Below are 21638 nucleotides of genomic sequence, written 5' to 3'. Positions count from 1 at the left end.
AATATATGGACTCTATCAATCAAGGAAACCAACGAAAGCAAAAACGCAGACAGTTAGAAGGATGTCGCTAGGTTCGCACTACAGGTGTTTATCATTCGTTCGTTGTTCATCACCAGTTAGGCGGTCATTATTTAAATCAAATATTTTTTTAATTTCCCAGCCAAACCTCCTTAAGGACATACTACTTTTACCTTGAAATACATACAGGCTAATTAAATCTTCAGAACATTTGGAAAACAGCGTATTTTAAGGGTTCTTCCTATTAAGATGTTTGGCTACAGAGCTAAAGTAACAAATTGTAAAAAGTACTGCTCAATGAACATTTAAAACCAATAAACTTGAGAATTCCCACCAAATAGGAACCAACTAGGTCGATGAGGGATCATATTTAATACACTGTGTGCATTAAATGATTGTTCACCACTAACATTTGTTCATCTCATAACTTTTCTTTCAGGAATTGTGGGGAAAAACCAAATGCACTTAGGTTGTGCACTACCAACCTCTTCCTCTTTCAGGGGAGTTTAGTTTACAAGATTGTCATTTTTAATAGGAAACAAGCAAAATTTCTCCTATGATAACACATCTTCAAAACATCAGCAAAGCTGGTTGAAACATATGGTGAGGCACAAATGCAGTAACTTCTCCCTTTCTCACTGTTGCTAAGGAATGAGTTTATGAAAGGAGGTAAATCCCAACTTGAGCGAGTGCTTGCCATATCCCACCACGCTACAACGGCACATGCTTTTCTATTGTCATTTCATTGTTACATCACCCCAGCAAAGACGGCACTGCCACTTGAGAGGTTAAGAACTGGACCCAGGACCTTGATGTGGGTGACAACAGCTAGTAAATGTCTGAGCAAGAATTCAAACCAGGAAGTCTGACTCCAAGGTCCATGCTTTTCAGCATTACCCTCTGCCGAGGAGCCCTATGCTTAGGATGACTTTGCTCAAAGCTTCATTTTTGAGTGAGAGAATTCTAAATATATAGCATACTCCCATAACTACCTCAACAATTTTGAACCTAATTTAATAATTTTATACATAAAGTTTTAAACATCTATTTTTAAAAGCCATCCCATATTACTCTCTTATGATGGGTCTGCTTTTGACTTGGTTTCCTCTCAGGGTGTTGCCATACAGGCTGCTTCTGCAGTTGCATCAGAGAGCTGGGACTCTAGTCCCACCAAATAAGCTTGTCGCACTAAAGTTAGTAAGACTTAGAAGTTAAAGAAAGTCAGTTCTGCAGTAAGTTCTAAGGACCATGTGCTGGAATCACCATCCATTCATCCATCCATCCACCTACCCATCCATCCATCCATCCATCCATCCATCCACCCATCACTAAAATTTAGTGATAAGAATCACTATAACAAAGTCTCTCCATTAAATTTCTATTGCTTCTACCACTAGTACAGATCTCTTTGAAATTCTCAATTGCTAAAACAATGCCCTAAGTTGACTCCCTATAACAAATGTCTTACCCAGTCTTCACTTTTCTGCCACATTCTTTTTCCAAAACAAGGCTTGATGTTGTTGTTGCCTTTTAAAGGAGACAATGTATGTAAATAAATTAACAATTTGCCTGAGCTATAACAAGCCCTTCATAAACACTATTATTTTTGCTACAACTATGTGCCAGACATGAAGGTAAGCACTGGGAATATGGCAGACATGAATGAGACATGGAGCCTGGTAGTGAGGACCTGGGAGTCTAGTGGAGACAAAGAAAAGTAAACCATCTATCACCACACAGTTGTGGAAACACCTCACTCCAACCTGGGTGGAGGCAGAGGTCAGGGGGAATGAGTTCACAGAGTAAGAAGTCTGGGAACAGGAATAGGAAAATTCCTAGGAGACTAATAGACTGGAAATTGCAGGCAGCTTCAAGTTACTGAATAATTCTGGAGAGGCGTGGGGATCGGCCACCGGACCCATGAGGATGGACAGGTATGTGGGGCCAACTGTAAGGGCTTGTATGTCATGCTAAGGATTTTTTATTTTATAAAGAGGCAATGAAAACCTACTACAAATTTACTGGCATGATCACAGACGCAATCAAATTTAGAAAGATCAACATGGTAACAGTGCAGCAACTGATCAGAAAGGAGTGGGGCTGGGTTAAGAGGTTGCTGGGCTGATCAAAGGGAAAAATGATGACATCATGAATAAAGATACGACAAATGTGGATGGAAAGTGTTCAATGATGTTGAGAGTAACTGAACAAACAAGGTAAGATCTACTGAGGACTGGGATTGTTGGGAGATACTGGGCATGGGGACGTTCAAGAGAACTAAGTACTACAGATAATTTCCTTGAAAGCTGGGTCCATTCACTCAATTAAGAAATTGGAAGACAGCCAAGATTTTGAGGAAAACATGATGAATTTACTTTGGAGGTGTAAACTTTGAGAGCTGATGAAACAGCCCAATGTACATGACCAAGAGACAAAGAGGATCTCTAGCCCAAGGCTAGTGATAAAAATTTGGAAGTCATCAACACAGGTGACGGCATAAGCCTTGAGAATGGATGACACAACAATCTAGGTAGGATTATTTATTAGCATCACCCACTGAAAAAGAAACATAAGCCCCCTTTGTCCACAGTGGGAAACAGACCAAGGTTTGGCCCTGGTCATCCTTTTGACATTATCTCCTGCCACTGCACACCATATATCTTATTGTGAAGTCACATCAAAATACTTATATTTTCCCAAATGTATCAGACGCCATTGCCCTCTCCTAAATTTTCTGCCTGGTGAACACCCATTTGGCCTTGAGCTCTAAATCAAATGGCACTTTTCCTGACAAGCCCTTGATAATCTGACCACCTTCCTCCCCCATCCCAGGTGGAGTTCACGGCTCCCTCCTCCTTCTGACTGTAGCACTTGCCCACACCTCTACTATCAACACCCAAATTTCTCTCCTCTACTAGACAGAAAGTTCATAGAAGAAAAAGACTGCATCTACACAAGGAAAGGTATCAACTCATGTTTACAGAATGACTGCTTCAAGTAATCAGTCTTCAGTCTGCAAACACCATCCATCAGTCACTGTTTTAAAGGACTCATGACTCCTTCTGTTTGGCAAGCAGCCATAGAAGGTTCTTAGGTACAGTAATATGATACTTTTGGTATGATTTACTAAGAATTTAATTTTATTCCCATGTTACTAGTACTCACGTCAACACAACTGCTGTGGTGACAACAGTATAATCATTTAAAGTAATGATTACTATGAATATAGTAGTTCCTTTCACTGAAAATGCCACCGGATTTTACTGGAAGCAAAAAAAAAAAATGGCAAGAGATGAAAACTAAACAGAAATAGAGGACTGAAATGAAGCAAGAGGAGCCTTCATTAGTATCAACTGGGAGATCCTGATGGCACTGTGTGGAATTACCTCATCCAAAAAGGACAATTCAAAGACAATAAACAGGCAAATGATAGATGAATAAAAGAGTTATGAAACTTTGCATTTGCTAAGTCCACAATATCTGAAAAGCATCTTCTTCACAAACAAGGAAGGCAGGAAGGCAGGGGTTGACTTTAAGGCAAATGTGAAAGGATAAAAGGGGATTCAAAGGTTCTAGTCACAATCATTCCTTCCAGAAGCATCGGTTCTTCTGGCAACAAGATACGTGGTTTTTCTTTTCTTTTCTTCCCCACCCCCACCCCCGCCCCCTGCTCAGCAACTTGAACAAAAGGGACAATACATAAATTCTTATTTGGACAGACATCAAAAGGTCTTTCAAACTTCTATTCCTCCCCGACTCTACTTAATTGTAAAAACGAAACACCGCAGACATTCACTATCTTTCTAGTTTGAGAACGAACCCTCACACAATTTTCCCACAACCTCGAAAGATGCATCCATACAGTCTGCAATTTCAAGAGTTGTGACCAATTCATTATCAAATGGAAAGAAGTCCTAGCATGTTTGGTTTTCAAAGGGGCCCCTACCTCTTCAGGGGATGTGTTAGTTTTCGTTCTTGACCAACAGTTTCATCAGCGTGCTGTTAAGTTAGAGACAAGAGACTCTAAATATCACAGTGAACTATTTTGTGTGATTCAAGAAAGAGAACTCTTAGAAGTCAAAAGAATGTGTATGTGCACAAAATCTACTACGCAAGCACCATAATGCTGGTCTCCTATTCAGCTTTGATTATAAGTGAGCACACCTACACCCGAGGGTGGAGAAGAAATACAGGGCTAAGGATCATCTGTCTTGAGTGTATCAGGGAGGCATAAATGTGAAAATCTTAGCCCCAGCCCTTATAGTAATTAAAGTAAAGACGCTGACACATGCATGATTCAACCCAATTATGACTCAGTGGTCACAAATGGGGCTCACCTGCACTAAATGGACCCAATTATCCCAGGTAGGTTATGTTTTAATTTGCTAAACACTTTGAAGTTTTAACTCCCTTTTCCAGATGTGTTGTGAGGGAGAACCCTGTCCAAAGAGACAGAGTCAAAACTCTTTAATTCGCTTTTTAGTTCTGCCACTGTAGCACTTGCTGACCTTAGCCCTTAACCTCTCCCTGTTTCACTCATCCTGTTCTTAACTTTTGGAAGATGATAGCTGTCTTCTCGTCGTTTCAAGATTTTAAAAGAACAACATAATAATTATCATGACCAACCAATATGCTGTATTAAAAAAAGCTAATGACGATGCTCACGCTGAACCTGTTGAATACCTACTAGAAGCCCATCGTTGTTTTACATTCTACCTACATCGTGTCATTCTCACGATGACCTCTGAGACAGGGAGTCACTTGGAGGAGTTTAATAAAGAGACCACGTGCAAGCATGTGGGCAGGCTTTGTAGTAACTACAAGAGACGGTACAGTGAGCTAGTGAGTCCAAAGGACGGTGGTATCAGCATGAAGCGTCTGTAGGAGGGCAGGCATCAGACTTCAGAAAGCATCCTTGTGGAGATGGCTCCTGGCAGGAGCCTACAGGAGCAGGCAGTAACCTGGTAAAGGAGGGAACCCAGGAAGTAAACAGGTCGCACTCTCTTCCCACCGGCCTGCTCCTGTCCCGATGATGCCTCCCACCGGCCAAATCCAATCAGAAGTCAGAGAACAAAGGAGCCTCCTGATTCAGTCCAAACATCTCAGCACACAAAGCAGGTAGATAAAGGAAGAGAGTGAACCTGGTATCTACTATTCCCAGTTATCCCAAGCATCCAAAAATTACCTTGAATAAATGAGGTTATCAACAAATATCTGTTAGTAAAAGAAGAAATGAGATCAAAGTATCAAGAGGTTCAGTATGTATGTGAAAACACACACAGTAAGAGACTGAGGCAAGCCTTGCTCTGAGGTTCAAGCTCAAGCTCATAACCAGTATGGTATTCTGCCTCCTATTCACTATCTATTTTTTTTAATGTTTATTTATTTTTGAGAGAGTGAGTGAGGGAGGGGCAGAGAGAGAGGGAGACACAGAACCTGAAGCAGGCTCCAGGCTCTGAGCTGTCAGCACAGAGCCCGACGTGGGGCTCGAAACCACGAACTGTGAGATCATGACCTGAGCTGAAGTCTGTGCTTAACCAAATGAGCCACCCAGACACCCCTCCTATCCACCGTCTTTATGCCACACCATTTAATAAGCATGCTGTGGGGTGTTTGGAGGAGACGGTGAGTATGATGGAGGTAATTACCACCCCCAAGAAACTTGTAATCTGTGTTTTAGTTTTATCTCACCTTTCCATCTCCAAATCCTCAAATTCCTCTCATGCAAGAAAAGTTCTGTAATAGTAGGTCTCTCACCCCTTACAATTCCATAACCTATTCCAACTAGAGGCTCGGCAGTGAAACTTTCTATCACATCGAATTTTGCCCACTTGATAGTATCCTGCCTTGGAAGGATGTTCTGAGCACATATAACACAGGGAGCATGGTGATATCTTTTGAGAAGACAAGGCCTTCAACTCTATTTACTGCAATGGACTAAGCCTTAGGTCTTATGTTAGTACAGTGACTTTCAAGACATGTTGAAGGATTCATTTATTCAGTTACAATATATCGATCATATAGTATATACTTGGGACTACACAAGGTACATGCACAGACTGAGAAAACAATTTTTTTTATAAAATGTTTTTTAAGTTTATTTTTTTTATTTCTGAGAGAGAGAAAGAAAGAGAGAGAGAGAGTGAGAAAGAGAGACAGAGAAAGTAGGGGAGGGGGGAGGGGGGAGAGAGAGTGAGAGAGAGAGAGAGAGAGAGAGAGAGAGAGAGAATTCAGAGTGGGCTCCACACTGTCAGCACAGAGCCTGATGTGGGGTTCGAACTCACAAACAGTGAGATCATGACCTGAGCCGAAATCAAGAGTCAGACTTGAACTGGCTAAGCCACCCAAGTGCCCCAGAAAACAATTCTTACCCAAAATTAACAACTGCTTTCTGCACTAATGAGTCAATTATTACCCAGAGGGAAGTTAAAAGTGTGTTAATTACCAAGAGAGGTCACGGGCACACATCTGGGAGTGCAGTCGTGATCCTGCCCCTCAGTGGCACCCTCCTTTACTTCTCCCCACATTGTTCGGAGCTTGGATACAGGATAAAAACCCTGTAATAAGCATCCTAACCCTGACGTTGTTCCTGGAGACAATCCAGTATTCTAATATGTTTCCATCTCTTCCTAAGAGCCTCCGCTTGGAAACGCCAGCTCCACATATAGGGGCCTGCCTCAAAGAGATCAAATAGTAATTTGCCCCTGTGGGTTTTTTCTCAGTTCTACTTTGGAGCTTGAGGAGGCCACTCTTTGCCGCCTGATCCTAACTGAAATAGCACATAGAAATCTTTCGTCTCTTTCAGGGACAAGGCGAGTGCGCTGGCACGGCAGCTCCCTTTCATGCTGTGCAAGCATTAGCTTTGCATTTTTAAAAACTATTGTACAATGTGTCATGCGGCGAGGTTTGCCAAAGGGAGGGAAAGGGGGGAAAAAGAATAGCAGAGTTGATTTCCTACATGGAAGTTTTAGTGATTCTGGAAAACCATCAACCCGTATCAAATTTCTATACTAATTTCACAGTTTCCCACAAATGGCAAGAATGCAAAACCATCAATTAGCCTCGTGGTGATTATATTTTGAAGAACAATCTATTTTCCTGATAGATAATTCTACCAAATGGAGAAATTCATTTTGTTAAAAACCTGAACACTTGATGATGTTTATTTCATGCAAGGGGCTCAAGGTAAAAACCGCCCTTTCAGTCATCTTCCAAATGTTTACTCAGGTGCACACACCTGTGCTTTCTGTCGCCAACCAAAGCTCTGAGTGTGCAGGATTTCTGCTCCGTGACAGTCATTTACATACATTATGAAACAGAAACTGAGGAGAAGCCATCAAGCCCTTGCTGGGAGGAGCCCATATCCCTCTACTTACCAAATCAATCTGTAACTTAAAAAGAGCCCTGCTATTTCCTAGCAACATGAGTAAACATTGTACTATATCCAGCTCCCAAGATTTGTAACCATGTTAATCTGTGAGTACTCAATTTAATTAAAGATTAGACTTTTAAATTGTATTTTTAGTGCACAACAGTACTGCTAAATTATGATGATCAGCAGTTAAGTGTGCTTATGTCTGCAGAACTCGGGGAATGAAAATGAATCATTTATTTCCATCTTGATATGACTGCTCTTCTCTGAGGCGCTATGCTCCGAGTTCACAGGCTTTGGAGTTCATTGGAATTCGATGGTTAAAACACAGCTTGGAGACCTCATTTATGAAAATTCCTTTAAACCTTTCACCACTCTGACAGATCCAGTCCAAGTGCACTGAGCCAATTCAAAAGTAGCTCTCAGCCCTTTTATAGGTTTTCAATTACACCAACACAGCACACCAGAGCCGTCATGTTGGACAAAGTCTATTACGGTCACAGAGAGGCACGAGAGCCTTTGTAAGAGACTCGTATGAAAGCAGCATTCTCACAACTGGAGCCAATGGATGTAAAGCTTTGTCTGTCTCGAACCATCCTTGACTTATTAAAGAAGGGATCTTCAAAAGACTTAAATGTGGCTAGTGCTTAGTTATCTACTACAGGATGCAGGCTATGTGGTTTTTTTGGCTGTTTTGTTTTTTTTTTTTATCTTTTTAGAATTTACTTTGCAAAAATACTGGCAAGCTACCTTGTCTTCAAACTGTTCCAAATAGCTTTCCCAAAGAATTGTTCAAACATTTTCTAGGCTTCATTCATTCCCTACCCCCTCATAGCGTGTGACAGCAGGATTCACTTTTCCCCATGTGCGTTCCGAGAAACAAAAAGCCCAAGCGGGTCAATGAGCTTTCCAGGCTGACACTGGTCATCAATGGTAAAACAGAGGTTAGGCCGGATTCCATTTACTATTTCAAAGCACTCTTTAAGCGGGCCTGAGACGCCCAGAGTCTTCTCTGAGACAAGGATCCCTTACAATGTTTATAGGACCTAACAGATTGTACAGTGACAGTTTCTTCCATTTGCAAACTGTGCATTTATTTGAGTATGTGGTTGGTATGGCTTTATGGGAGTGCCAATCTTTGAAACTTGGTTGTATGAGTTCTTTTAAGTGACATTCACCATTAGGGGTAAAGGGGACAAACGTGCCCATTAGTGGGTTAGAAGCACTTGCAAAATTTAAATGCTGTATGTGCAAATGCTAATTTACTCAGCATATCAATCTCCCATTTTCTCCAGGGAGTGGTGAGGTCTCTAAAACCACTGGCAACAGAGACAGCTCCCTGACACAGCTATTCCTCCCCTGCTTATTTCATGTTCTGGAAGGCAGATGGGCCTTTTTTTGTGTTTGGTCTATCCTGCTTGCTTGGGATTTTTTTTTTTTTTTTTATCCTGTTAAATAAGACCATGAAGTTTTAATATACTGGACTGTGCCTAAATTCCTCTAATCATCAATATTGGAAGAGGCAAAGCCTAAAGCTGAACACGACATGGGGAACCTCAGAACAGTTTGAGGCTAGGAACACCCCTATCCAGTGTCGAGGCTTCCTGGCCATGCGGTGGGACTCAAATGCAGTTCTGTGGCACTGGCCAGAGCCGGGAGCTGACAGGCAAAGTGAGTGCCATGAGACAAGGCCCCACATACCAATCCCGGCTGCTCCTGGTGTTACGCATAATCTTTCCTCGTTCATTAATGAATTCCCAATGCACTGAATGCCAGCTGCGGGCCTACTAAATGCCGCATTCCACATTGGGGACAGTAAGTTGACAGGTGCAACCCTACCCTCAAGAGCCCAGGTTGTAGCGAGCAGCCAGCCCCATCCAACAGGCATAAGAGCAGAGGCGCAGGCTCACTGTGGAAGGACGACAGAGGGAGTCGTCCCTGAGACTGCCCTTGGGACTCCCACTGCCTCCTCAGAGCCCAAGCCTGGAGTCCACTATGGGAGCCACAGGCCACATGTGGCTACTAACCATCACAAGTGTGGCTCGAGTCTGAGTTAAAAACAAAACACACGCCAACTTTCAAAAAGTATGAAAAACAAGAACGAAAGGGAGGTAGTTAATAATTTTTTTTTATATTACATGAGGAAATGCTAATATCCAGGATATACTGCATTAAGTAAAATAGAGGACTGAAATTAATTCCACCTGTTTCCTCTTATTTTTCCTAACGTGCTTGCTAGAAAATGAGAAATTAATTAAGTGGCTCACCTTCACAGATTTATTATTTCTGTCCACCAGTTTTGTTTTGTTTTTTTTTTTAACGTTTATCTATTTATTTATTTTGGAGAAAGAGAGAGAGAGGGAGGGAATGTGTGTGAGTGGCGGAGAGTCAGAGAGGGAAGGAAACAGAGAACTTGAAGCAGGCTCCACGCCCTCAGCACAGAGCCCGACACGGGTCCCAGACTGCCAAAGCCACCCAGGCACCCCTCTACCCACCCGTTGTGGTATAAGAAGTCACAACACAACACTTAGAGAGAGAACCTGGGAGGCTGTCTCGGGGGCAGCTGGGGGGCAGGGAGAAGGAAATGTGTAGAAAAGAGCACACAGGGGCGCCTCTCAGGGGCTGCAAAGATGGGCAGAGGCTGGCAGTGCGTGTGCTTCCTGAGTAGTACATGCCTGCCAGATTCAGTTGCAGCAGAAAGACCACACCACCAAAGCCAAAATGACAATAATCACATCACAAATAACTTAGAAGCAGCCTGTGGCTTACACTAGGCTATGCTCCGCCAGGCACCAGACTGGCTAGCTAGCCCTGCCTTCAACCCCGTCCGGCCAGTCATTTGGTCAGTCTGCCCCCTCATCTGAAAAGGGGTGGCTGAGATGCACTGATGTGCCTGTGTCCCCCTTACTCCGCCTACTAAGTCTCTGGAAATCTAAAGCACTCTCAACAACCCAGGGGAGGGATGAAAGTGCTAGAGAAGCAGACACGCTTGTGCCTAGAGATGTAAAGCTGCAAAGAACGGAGAAGGGAGGAGAATCAATCCTTTAGACTTTCTCTTTCCGAAAACATCGCCTTTTCTTTCTTTGCTAGCCCCCTTCCCGGGTAGATCTAGAAGAGATGGAAATGGCATGAGCTCAGGAACCACATCTGTGAGCTCACTGTGGTGACCACAGCTCTGAGGGGAGCCTGGCATAGAGCAGCACCTCACCGTAACGGTCTGTGAGGGGTGCCAATGGAGAATCTGTAGCCAGTTTTGCTGCTGAGTGTTGCTGCTGTGTGGTTAATGACTCTGAGGGTGCAAGCTGCACTCAGGAAAGAGCGAGGGGCTCACTGAGGCAGGGTCAAGCAGCAGCGATCTGCCTCTCGGACGCTGGGGTCTGCGTGCGAGCTGTCAACCCAGGCGAAGGTGGAGAGGAGCCGAGACCTTCCCAGCCCTTGTCGGCCCCTGCACGGGAGACAACCCCAGAGGTTGCTGCAGCAGAAGCGGCTGCCTGACCCACTGCCACCAGGGAAGCTGCAGGGTGAGGGAAGTCAAGGGGGAACAAAGGCTCGGAAGGTCACGGGCACGGGTCTCACGCCCAGTGTGGTGAGAGGAACGAGCACGGACGTCGCATGGAATAACAGTGATGCCCGGCGGGGTTTGACTCCACTCTCAGCACTTGGTGGCTGGGACACTGAGCTCCTTCTCTGACCCTCATTCTCCGCAGTTTACAACAGGGCTGGGAACACAGGGCTTAGGGGGCTGGTTAGCTACAATGTACTTTTCAAAAAAGACTGGCACACGGTAAACATTCAATAAATGGTCAATAAGTGGTATATATTCGACAATGGCCATTATTTTTCTTCTGGATTACAGCTTTTTTTTTAATTTATTTTTTTTAACATTTATTCGTCTTTGAGAAACAGAGAAAGACAGAGCATGAGCACGAGAGAGGAGACACAGAATCTGAAGCAGGCTCCAGGCTCTGAGCTGTGTCAGCACAGAGCCTGACGCAGGGCTCGAACTCACTGACTGCGAGATCATGACCTGAGCCGAAGTGGGACTCTTAACTGACTGAGCCACCCAGGCGCCCCAACAGCTTTTTTTGTTTTTTTAATGTTTTTAATTTATTTTTGAGAGAGAGAGAGAGAGAGAGAGAGCATGGAAGCGGGGGAGAGGCAGAGAGAGAGGGAGACAGAGGCTCTGAAGTGGTATCTGTGCTGTCACTGTAGACCCGAATGTGGGGCTCAAAAACACACATTGAGCTAAAGTTGGATGCTTAACCCACTGAGCCACCCAGGTGCCCTGGATTATAGCTCTTAAAAAAGGTTTTTAACCTGGAGTCTGTGGGACCCCAGGAAATCCACAAATGGGCTCCCACATATTCTGGAAGCCCTGGACTCAGTGGTGTGTATGAACATCTTTTTTTCTTTTTTCTAATGTTTATTTTTGAGAGAGAGACAGAGCACAAGGGAGGGAGGGGCAGAGAGAGACAGGGAGACACAGAATCCGAAGCAGGCTCCAGGCTCCGAGCTGTCAACACAGAGCCTGATGCGGGGGCCTTAACTCACGAACCACAAGATCATGACCTGAGCTGAAGTCAGATGCTTAACCGACCAAGCTACCCAGGTGCCCCCAAACTTTTTTTCTAAGGAAAGTATCCTCAGCTTTCATCAGATCCCCAGAAGGCTCTCAGACTGGAAACCGGTGAAAACCCACCGAGCTTCTGTGACTTCCAAAGTGTTTAGCATATTTTACGTATCTATGGACTTTCTGAAGGACCCTCAGGACAAAGACTTCACTCTGGCTGTTCAAGAGGCGTGAGTTTTATACACAGCAGTACAATCGGCAGATGGGCCCTTTATTATCTGGCAACAGCAGAAGCACAGGAATATGGCTGGAATTTCTAAGGCAGACATCCATCTTAATTCCATCTGTGGTGCCAGAGCCCTTACCACTCGAAATACATCTTTCTCCACAGTCTTTTTGACATAATTGAAGGCGAAGGGAGGCAGGTGGCATGTTTTATACCTCGGAGGCGGTCACCCGGTTTTAGAACCACGAGAACCGAAATTGTAACTGGGTGAATTGCAAGAGCCCAATCAAAGCTTGATTTTACTCCTCACCAACCCAGATGAGGGTCTGACAGCTTGGCCATCTCCAGGAAGAAGGACCTTAACTCTGTAAATCTTAAGTTTCCTCACAGGCAGGGAAAGGATAGATAATGGTAATAGCTCCTTCCTAGGGCTGCTGTGAGAGTTAATAAGAAAATAATTGTAAGTCATCTGTTAAGCAACCAATGCAGAGTAAGTGCCTCATAAATATTAACTATTAAATAACCTCTCTTACGGCAGAGGAGGAAAAAAAAAAGTATTCCTCATCTGATCTCTGGGCCATACATTTTAGCTTCGAGACGGACTTTGGGCCACTGGTATTTTTCAGCCTCTTCCTTGAGGTAGCTGTTAGTGACCAAGTAGGCATCGAGCGTTACACGGAGCCAGGAAAACAGCAGAAAGGTGTCTGAACGGTGATTTCAAAGAGACCCTGCTTTCCTGGCCAACATTCAGAGATGCAAATTTAGGAATCACGTTAAAGGAAACAGGACAAATCTTGAAAACCACCGAGGTTAATGACTCAGCACACCCTTTTCGTTCCTTCCCCTAAAGCTTCTTCAGCATGTTTGCTGTGAGGACCACTAGACACAGGGATACAGAGATGTGAAAGCCCCTCGGAGCTGTCACAGCACAACGGGACAGGACGTCACACATATGGCACCACAGGGTAAAGTAGGATGTGGGGCCGGGCGGGGCTGGGCAGGACCTGGTGTTCAAGCAAAGGCTTCTCCGAGAAACACTTGGGGTGCGTGTGGAAGGAGGAGTGAATGTTCAAGGTCAAGTCAGGTCAAGAAAGGAGAAACAACATTCCACTGGGACAAAAGCACAGGCAGAAAACACCCCATGAAGATGAGAGAAAATGAAGCCTTTGGGGGCCTTCGAGTGGCAGAGGACAGCACAGCATGGGGGTCACGTGGGCAGGGGGCAGAAGCCACACGGCACACACCTCCTTCCCATCCAACCTCCTGTGTCTGCGGGAGGCAGGGCCCACGTCACGGGGGACCCAGGAGCTGTGGGAATTCAAGATCAGGAGGTTGCTCTTTTCCTCCAGGGCTGTGAGGTTCTGAATGGCTCTCAGGCAGTTACCTGATTCGATTTCATCTATTTGTTCTTTGAAAGAGCACCCTGGCCACGGTGAGGAGGATGGAGTTGAAGCAGAGAGACTGGACATGGCATTCTCACAGGGTACTTGTGCAGGGTGAAACGGCGGGGGGGGGGGGGGGGGCTCTAAACTAACGGGGGAAAGAGTGAGACAGAGACAGGGGTCCTGGTGAGTGACCCAATGAGAGGTCAAATCAGGCTCATTCCCAGGTTCATGGCTTGGGGGCAGAGAGACGATGCATCCTCCAGGGAAAATGGATGGAAGAGTAGATATACTTTATATACCTGTTCTTTTTGCTTGCACAGGATCCTCGCTCTCTTCTCGATAGTTTCTTTTTAAAGAACCACCCCTTGCTTGCTCTCAGGCTATTTACTTTGGGAGGGTTTTACCCACCACCCCCTCATGAAGTTCCCGCATCCTCCCCATGTCTCGCCTCTGCCCACAGACTGTTCTTTCCATTCACGAAGGCTCCAGGCCTGGGCACATGATCAAGGCCAAGTCAAGTCGAAGTCCATGTTCCAGATCCCTGGCCACAGGAGCTGGTTCAGGCCTGGGCATGTGCCCATTAATTAAGAGTTAATCCCAAATTATTCTCTTCCCCTGCAGGGGTTAAACTTGAAGCTGCTTCGGACCATTGTACCACCAGGAGGAAGAGAGGAAATCAGAATTGGAGCCTTCCTGAACTTTTCCCATAAGGGAGACAATATATGCCCCTGCCTAGTTGAGTAAGTACAAGCTGGGTTTCTGTGACTTGCAGCCAAGAGCCGTGACAAAGATAAGTAAAGAAAATTGTGTTTCAAAAAAGAAAAGTCTACTTTTGTGAGTGGTGGATTATAAAAAAAAAACACAAAAAACCTACGTTTCTGAGACAATAGTACCTTAAAACATTTGAATCTAAAAAAGATACTTAGGGACTTTATAGCAAATTCTACTGTGACTAATGAAAAGCCAAACCAGACTGCTTTTGAAAATGTTACTGCACCAGATAATGGCACATTCACTCATTAAGTTAACATTTATTGAATATCTTCAGGGTTCTTAGACGTGCACAAAAGAAACTATAAAAGCATACGCTTGGATTTGAGCTGGTCCATCCAAGCCCTTCCATAACGAGCAGCTGTGCGTGCTGTTCAGACTAATTGTGGGACGTTAGAGAGGCCAGGTGTTCCTGTCTGGCCCACAGCTGCACTTGATGGTGAGGGCACCACCTGAATTTCAGACTGGCCATCAATAAAACACGGCGGGTTGCACAGCACCTCAACAGAGCCCTTAGGTACAAGAGTGGAATGTGTTGTGAATTCCTCTCCCCTCCAATAAAACAACCCCCGGACCTTCTTTCTTTACTCTCCTTCCATGAAAAGACCCCCACACTGGCAAGGGTTTAACTGTTACCGATGCACCCTCATCTCTGTGTAAGTATGCTTGTACCATCACCTTCTGCCCTGTCCCCTCCTCAGGGGCCAGGTCCAAATAAGTCTGGCGGGTGTTCATTCCTGGCGGGCATTGGCTGGTTTGGCCACCCCGGGTGGATCCATTCCCGCTTCTGAGGGCAGGTCTGCCTTCTCCTCCGCGGAAGCGCCTACCTACTCCCCATCGTGTGCTTAGTGGGCCTGTCAATCAATGCGCCGGGCGAAACAGTGTGCCTGCCATTCAAACTAGACCAAAGGTTTTCTCTGTGTGGGTATGCCAAGTCCAAGGGCAGACCTCCAGCTGTGACTTGCAGAGAAAGAACATCAGTCCCCACTCCCCAGCCCCCTTGAGGAGTTCTGTTTCCACCCGGAAAGTGGTTCTTCTGACTTCCCTTTGACCCTTGGGATAGCCTCCGTGTTCCCTTTTGTTTTCCGTTGCTTTACTTGGGAGAAACTCCAGCATATGTAAGTTGCTGCACTTTAAGCGCGAAGCAATAGCGACCATTCAGAGCATACTCTGCAGCTGATAAAGTACTTTCACATCCAATTTATCTCTTTTAATCCACCTTTCTGAAACTGAATTTTTCTCCTCCCCCCCCCAATAAATCACTTATTGATCTATTTCTCACAATGGCACATTCTTTCAGCCACTTAAGCTTTTTTTTTTTTTTTAACCTCAGAATGATTTTGACTAGAGGCTTTCAGTAATGCGGTGTCATCAGTCACCCCATCCCAAAATACGGAATCTCCCAGAATGATCCCTTCCTTTCTGTTTTCTCTGCTTCTGCCTTTGCCAGAGCCTTCCTCACTGCCCACCAACGGTCTACTGACTTTGCCACCAGCCTACCGTCTCTAAACCATCCTGATGCCACTGGCAGAAGGCTGTGACTAACATTTTACCGTCACTGTGTTACTCATCATCTTCCCAAGGTTTACAGAACGAAGACTACAGGACAATGAGGTCCAGGACATTCCCTAACCTAAATTCTGGGGTGCCTATGAGCAGGCTTCACTCAACTCTCCGGTCTTGCAGTACATTCCTCCTTAGCAGAAAACATTTGCGAGAATGAGTGTCCTCAAACATGTAAATTGCAAAAAAAAAAAAAAAAAAGAAAGAAAGAAAAAAAAAAGGAGGCTACAATTTCTTGCAGCTACCCCTCATTAGAAGTGGAGTCTTTCTTGGGTCGCCTGGGTGGCTCAGTCAGTTAAGTGTCCGACTTCGGCTCAGGTCATGATCTCACAGTTTGTGCGTTTGGGCCCCGCATCGGGCTCTGTGCTGACAGCTCAGAGCCTGGAGCCTGTTTCAGATTCTGTGTCTTCCTCTCTCTGCACCTCCCCTGTTCACGCTCTGTCTCTGTCTCTCTCAAAAATAAATAAACATTAAAAAAAATTTTACAAAAAAGAAGTGGAATCTTTCTATACTGCTTGAATCCAAGGTGACCTTGTGATTTGAATCAAATTGGTCCATGGGATGTAGACGTCCTGGGTGCCTGTTAACCTGGCTAACAGTCTGATAACCCCCTGATGTAACTGAAGCCCTCCTAGATCACCCTGCCACCAGCTCACCCACCAGGTGACTGAAGATGCCTGAAGGAACCCCACCAAGATCAGCAGAAGAACCATCCAGCTGAACTCAGTCCAAACCATGGACCACACAACCATGAGCTTTAATATTTGCTTTAAGCAAATGCTTTTTGGGGTGACTGGTTATGCAGCAACGGACAAGTGATAAAAACATCTGAGCTGATTTGGTCATTTTCTCCTTAGAATCCCTTTTCATTTACTATTTAGCATCTTGGTTGCTCAATCATACAGTATCTTTCTTCATCTTTTGTATGATTCATTTTTCATGTGTCCTATTTCCTCCCTTCTAAATTCCTTGCGAAGAGTTCCTGTGTTTTATACTTTTATATGCCACAAATGCACAAAGTGGATACACAATAAAGAGGAATCAACTAGTGCATTTCGGGGCCCAGCCATCAGCCTTATCAATTCATAGTCATCATTTGGACAAATATTTTGGTCACTAACTTTTTTTTTAATGTTTATTTTTGAGAGAGAAATAGAGCGCAATCAGGGGAGGGGCAGACAGAGAGAGAGAGACAGAGAATCTGAAGCAGGCTCCAGGCTTTGAGCTGACAGCACAGAGCCCGACGCTGGGCTTGAACTCAAGCACCATGAGATCATGACCTGAGCCGAAGTTGGATGCTTAACTGACTGAGCCACCCAGGCGCCCCCTCCCTGGTCACTAACTTTTAAAGCTTAAAAGAGAGCTAAGATGGAAACAGCCAATTATGAAATCTAGTTATTCACATAAAGTGCAAAATCATGCAAAGTATATATCATAGTAGTAACCGATTCATTACTGATCCATTTTCAGTAAATTATCTCTTGTAACTAAACCTGCACATCAATCAAAGGTACACAAGAATGAGGCACCCGGGTGGCTCAGTCGGTTAAGAGTCCGACTTTGGATTTCTGCAGAGGTCATGATCTCACGGTCATGGGATCAAGCCCCGAACTGGGCTCTGCGCTGAGCGTGGAGCCTGCTGGGGATTCTCTCCCTCTCTGCGCCCTCTCCCCTGCTCGCACTTTCTCTCCCTCCAAATAAATAAATAAACATATTTTTTTAAAGGTGCACAAGGAACCAAGTATATAAGGGTAAAAGTTTCACAGAAGCAACGGTTTGATTTTCACCAGGATGTTATTGTTCTCCCAAGACACATATTTCTCCTATGTGGTTTGCAACGGTAACCTGACAGACTGCCAAAAACAAGGTTTCTATTCGAAGAGTGTCACTGATTCTCTTGTTGCCTTTCAATTAGATTTTGCATTTAAAAGAGAATCTCCCTTGTGTTTTTTATAATGATGCACCTGCTCCTTGGGAGATTTCCTCTTTTGACAAGTAATGCCTTAAATCTGGCAAGAGAAACAGCTCCAGGCTTCCTGTGATAATATCAAAGATCATTTGTTTGTATAAGATGTTTGTGTGGGTTTCCCTCCTAAGAGCAGTAAAGTACTACTCCACTTCCTTCCAAAACAACGGCGCACACAAAGTTTCTTGGCCTCTGTGCTGCATTTCCACAGACACCTGCACCAGGACAACTGCCTGGAATTAGCAAGGCTGTGACATAGTACATGGAGAGCTTCATTTGCCCTGGTCACCTGCTTTTGGACATCAATACATAGTAAATGTCAAATCAGTACAGGCAGTGTTACTTCCAATCTACTATCTTGTAACTTCTCCTCATGAAAATTAAATCTATATTCAAAGTTATATCCCTTAGTTTTTAATAATTATTTTTTTTCTAACTAAGATGTCCACAGATCCTTAAGAGAAGCACCATCTTTTTTTTTTTTTCTGATTCTAGACCTAGGGACTCCTTCCTATTTGATTATGGGTAATCTTCAGTTGAAACTGCCTTCACATGAGAGACTTCTGTGATGGGTAGAAAACGTCACACCTTCTTCAAACAGTTTCAAGAACCCCTTAAAGCGATCGCCTTTCACTCTCACCAGGCTGAGTGTAAATTAACATTGAGATGTATCAGGAATGGCCAATAGACATTTTCTCCCAGAGGTGAACACATTAGCATACCGCTTTCCTATACCTTGTTCTCTCTGCCTTTTAAAATTTCAATATGTACAAATGAAATACAGATTTCAACCCATTCCCCGCTGGGATGTCTGCTCCATAATGAGAGAAATAGGTTTTTGCCTTCCTGCAGATTCAGCAAGGAAAGTGGTGCTCGAAAATTACGTGTTTAGAGTGACACCTTGGAGAACTGACATACCGTGCACACATGTAATCCTCATAAACCTCCCCAGACAGCCCTTATTTCATTTTGCAAACTGCACCCTGGCCGGGCTCCACAGCACGTGGTGTGCCTGTCCTGCACCGGCTCTCCCTTCCTCTGGGCTCTTCCTTGCCTCCGGGGTCTCTGATGGGCACTTGTCAGTAACAGTCAACAGGAGCGAGGTGGCCCAGCCACCAGCCAGTGAAAAACTGACACCGACCGGAATGCTTCCTTAATTAACTTTCCCAAGGAAAGCAACGTTCCCACAGGAAAAAACAACACGTCCCCGCCGCCCCCCCCCCCCCCCACTCCTAGCGGTCCATTGAAAATGAGCAACAATGCCGTTGCCTTTTTGTTTCCTAAAGACTTTTCTTTGCTGCAAGCAGTAGCGTGTTCCTCAAAGAATGCTAGTATTTCCTGTGGAAACTGTATGGCTGCCAGTAACGGCTCATAATTTTCCCTTCTTTTCTTTTCGTAAAAATGAAATAAACAAAACGTGGCATTTGACAATACCCAAAATACCAATTCACCCCACTTACCACCTGCAGATGAAAGTCATCACCACGAGAGAAGGCCAAGAGAGGCACATTCGCGGCTAAAATCGACGCGGACGAGCCCGGGACGCAGGACAGCGCCGGAGGGGCAGGTCGCAGCCCCGGCTGGACGGTGCAGCCAGGGAGCTCCGGGGATGCGCGCGGGGCTCCCCTGGGCGGCACAACCCCAGGCGCCCCCCTTTCGCGTGTATTATTATCGTGATTGGGTCCTGTCGCTGTTACTATTACTTCGCCCCTCGTTATCTCGGCTTTCAGGCGCTGGGGCACTGCCCATCCCTGCCTCCGAGGTGGCAGCCAGGATAATAACCACACGAAACGGGCAAAGGGAAGAAATAATCCTTTGGAAACCGAGGCGGGGGCTGTCTGCCCACCCCCCTTCCCCTGAGTAAAGCTGCCGCTCGGTAGCCACCGCCGTTACTATAGAGACCTCCTCCCCCCCCACCCCCCCCAAAACCCTTTCTGCAGAGGCGCCGCCGCTGCCCCGGCCGCCGGGACTCGCGGCACAAAGGGGGCCCGGGGGCTGCGGGGAGCAGGGGCGACACCCGCCGGGGTCTCCCGGTGCAAACTTGGAGAGGCTCAGCCGCCCGCCGCCGCCGCCCGCCGCCTCCCCGCCGCGCCCGCCGGGGACCTGGACTCACCGGGGGGCGCCCGGCGCGCCAGCGGCTCGGAAGCGCGGACGGACTGACGGACGCACGGTGGACGGCGGCGGCGGGAGCAGGAACCGCCGCAGCGGGAGCGGGGCGGGCGGCGGAGGCGCTGCCGCGGCCCCGCTACGTCACAATGCGGCCGGGCCGCCGGCGCCGCTCCCCCGGCCCCCCAACGGGCGCGCGCGGGCGGGGGCAGCCCCGGGGCGGCCGGGCGCGGAGCCGGCGCGGGGGGACACGGGGCGCACCGCCGGGGACGGGGGCGCGGCCACACCGCCCGGGCTGCCGGAGCCGCCGCGCGCCCCGCGTCCCCGCGCCCGCTCCCCCCACCCCACCGGGCCGCGCGCCCCTGCTCCGCCCGCCTGACGGCGACCCTCCCCGGCCGGCCCACGCCCCTCCCGCGCCGCCTCCCCACCCGCCCGCCGCTGTCCGCGAACCTGCGCTTCCTTCTCCACCTTTCGCTCGTTCGCCTCTGCTGCCTTTGCGTCTCCCCAGTTAGGCTTCTCCTCTCCTCCCCTCCTACTTTTTGCCCCCCGCTTCCCTCCTTCTCCTCCGCCCCCCGCCCGGCGGCCTCTCCCCCTGGAAATGAAATCGACCCTCACCGGGATCCACGCGTCAGCCGCTGCCACCTCATTGGTCCCCAAATCAGTCCAGCGGGGTCCGGCCTGAACCGGGACGAGGGACTCGGGGAGGGGAAACGGAAGGTGGGCACAGTACTGGGACACTGCTGTGCCTGCGGAGCCTTTGGCAGAGGATGTGGCGCTGGCACGGAGTCCTCGCCCCCACTCCTCCTTCCCGCCCCGGAGGCTCGTCCCCTCCAGGACTTCGCCAGGGAGAGGAGGACAAGGGGGCTTGGCCCGGAACGTGCTTTGCTCAAGCGTGGGTGCTGGCTGGAGACTTTGGTCTGAAATAATGGCTTTTTAATTGTACAGCGTTGAACACATCACCGTCCCTACAGGAATATTAACTTTACTTTTAGCGTCTTTTTCTTAATGGGAGACAGGGAGCGATGGGGGGGGATGGTGGGGGGGGGGGGCTGTGGGCTGCTGGTGAGGCGTGTGGGCAAGCCAGCAGTGATGACTGCGTCTTTCCTTCCTTATTTCCGAAATGAAATCAGGGAGAGTGGAAGCATTTATGGTAACATTGGCTCACGACCATCTCGCTTTTGCCCTTTGGAAAGCTTTAAATGGTTTTTAAGAAATCTCTTTCCCAGGAGAGATGACTCGAGAAGTTCACTCAGCAATGCTATGGAGGGCCACTCTCTTGCTCCAGGGTGTGGCTACTTGCCCGTTGCTGCCCCAGAGAAAAGTGTGAGGAAGCAAGTTCTCGTCCATCCATCCTCTTTGTTCCCTTGCCAGGTCCAAGCAAGCAAGAGTGGCGCCACGATCCTGAGAAACTCAGCACTTAATCTGGGTTAATGGCACTGGGGATGTGTAGCATGTGTGAGCCTGTCAGTGAAGATACATCATCGATAATATATTTACTCCATAGAATAATGGTAATGTATTATATATTAATGGCATGTAATACTGTATTATTACATATGTTCATTATAATATAGATCCAATATGTAACAACTAGCAAGGACCTGGTTGTTTAAAAACTGGGGTTCTCTGGGGGCACCTGGGTGGCTAAGTTCGGTTGAGCA

The 21638-nt window shown here is 46.7% G+C and overlaps 2 protein-coding genes across 8 annotated transcripts in view; one reads left to right on the top strand and one right to left on the bottom strand.

Annotated features, from left to right (window-relative positions):
• The window catches only part of SNCAIP (synuclein alpha interacting protein), a 157453-nt gene extending 136551 nt beyond the window's left edge, over positions 1-20902 (bottom strand). For 2 of the 7 annotated variants that reach the window (XM_053220254.1, XM_027076826.2), the window contains exon 1: positions 19985-20201. The gene's annotated coding sequence lies outside the window, so the exon portion shown is untranslated. Of the gene's footprint in view, positions 1-19331; positions 19590-19984; positions 20202-20427; positions 20524-20592 lie in introns of those variants that run through there. The other 5 variants (XM_015072499.3, XM_027076828.2, XM_027076832.2 and 2 more) reach the window with 5 other exon arrangements.
• Positions 10168-20489, top strand: LOC128315093 (translation initiation factor IF-2-like). Its single transcript, XM_053220533.1, has 3 exons — positions 10168-10232; positions 10730-10976; positions 19812-20489. Exons 1-3 carry the CDS (start codon positions 10168-10170, stop codon positions 20487-20489), a joined length of 990 nt encoding a protein of 329 aa, XP_053076508.1.
• Positions 20903-21638: the final 736 nt, after the last annotated feature.

The sequence above is a fragment of the Acinonyx jubatus genome, chromosome A1 (genome assembly GCF_027475565.1).
Source record: "Acinonyx jubatus isolate Ajub_Pintada_27869175 chromosome A1, VMU_Ajub_asm_v1.0, whole genome shotgun sequence".
Classification (NCBI taxonomy): domain Eukaryota; kingdom Metazoa; phylum Chordata; class Mammalia; order Carnivora; family Felidae; genus Acinonyx; species Acinonyx jubatus.
Note: the sequence above shows the minus strand (reverse complement) of the source record. Positions and strands in the feature narration are given on the sequence as shown.

Coding starts and splice junctions, on each gene's coding strand:
- LOC128315093 (XM_053220533.1), top strand. CDS start 10,168: ATGCTCCGCCAGGCACCAGACTGGCTAGCTAGCCCTGCCTTCAACCCC. Junction 10,233..10,729: donor CCCGTCCGGCCAGTCATTTG/GTCAGTCTGCCC, acceptor TCACTGAGGCAG/GGTCAAGCAGCAGCGATCTG. Junction 10,977..19,811: donor CGGGTCTCACGCCCAGTGTG/GTGAGAGGAACG, acceptor CCCTTTCTGCAG/AGGCGCCGCCGCTGCCCCGG.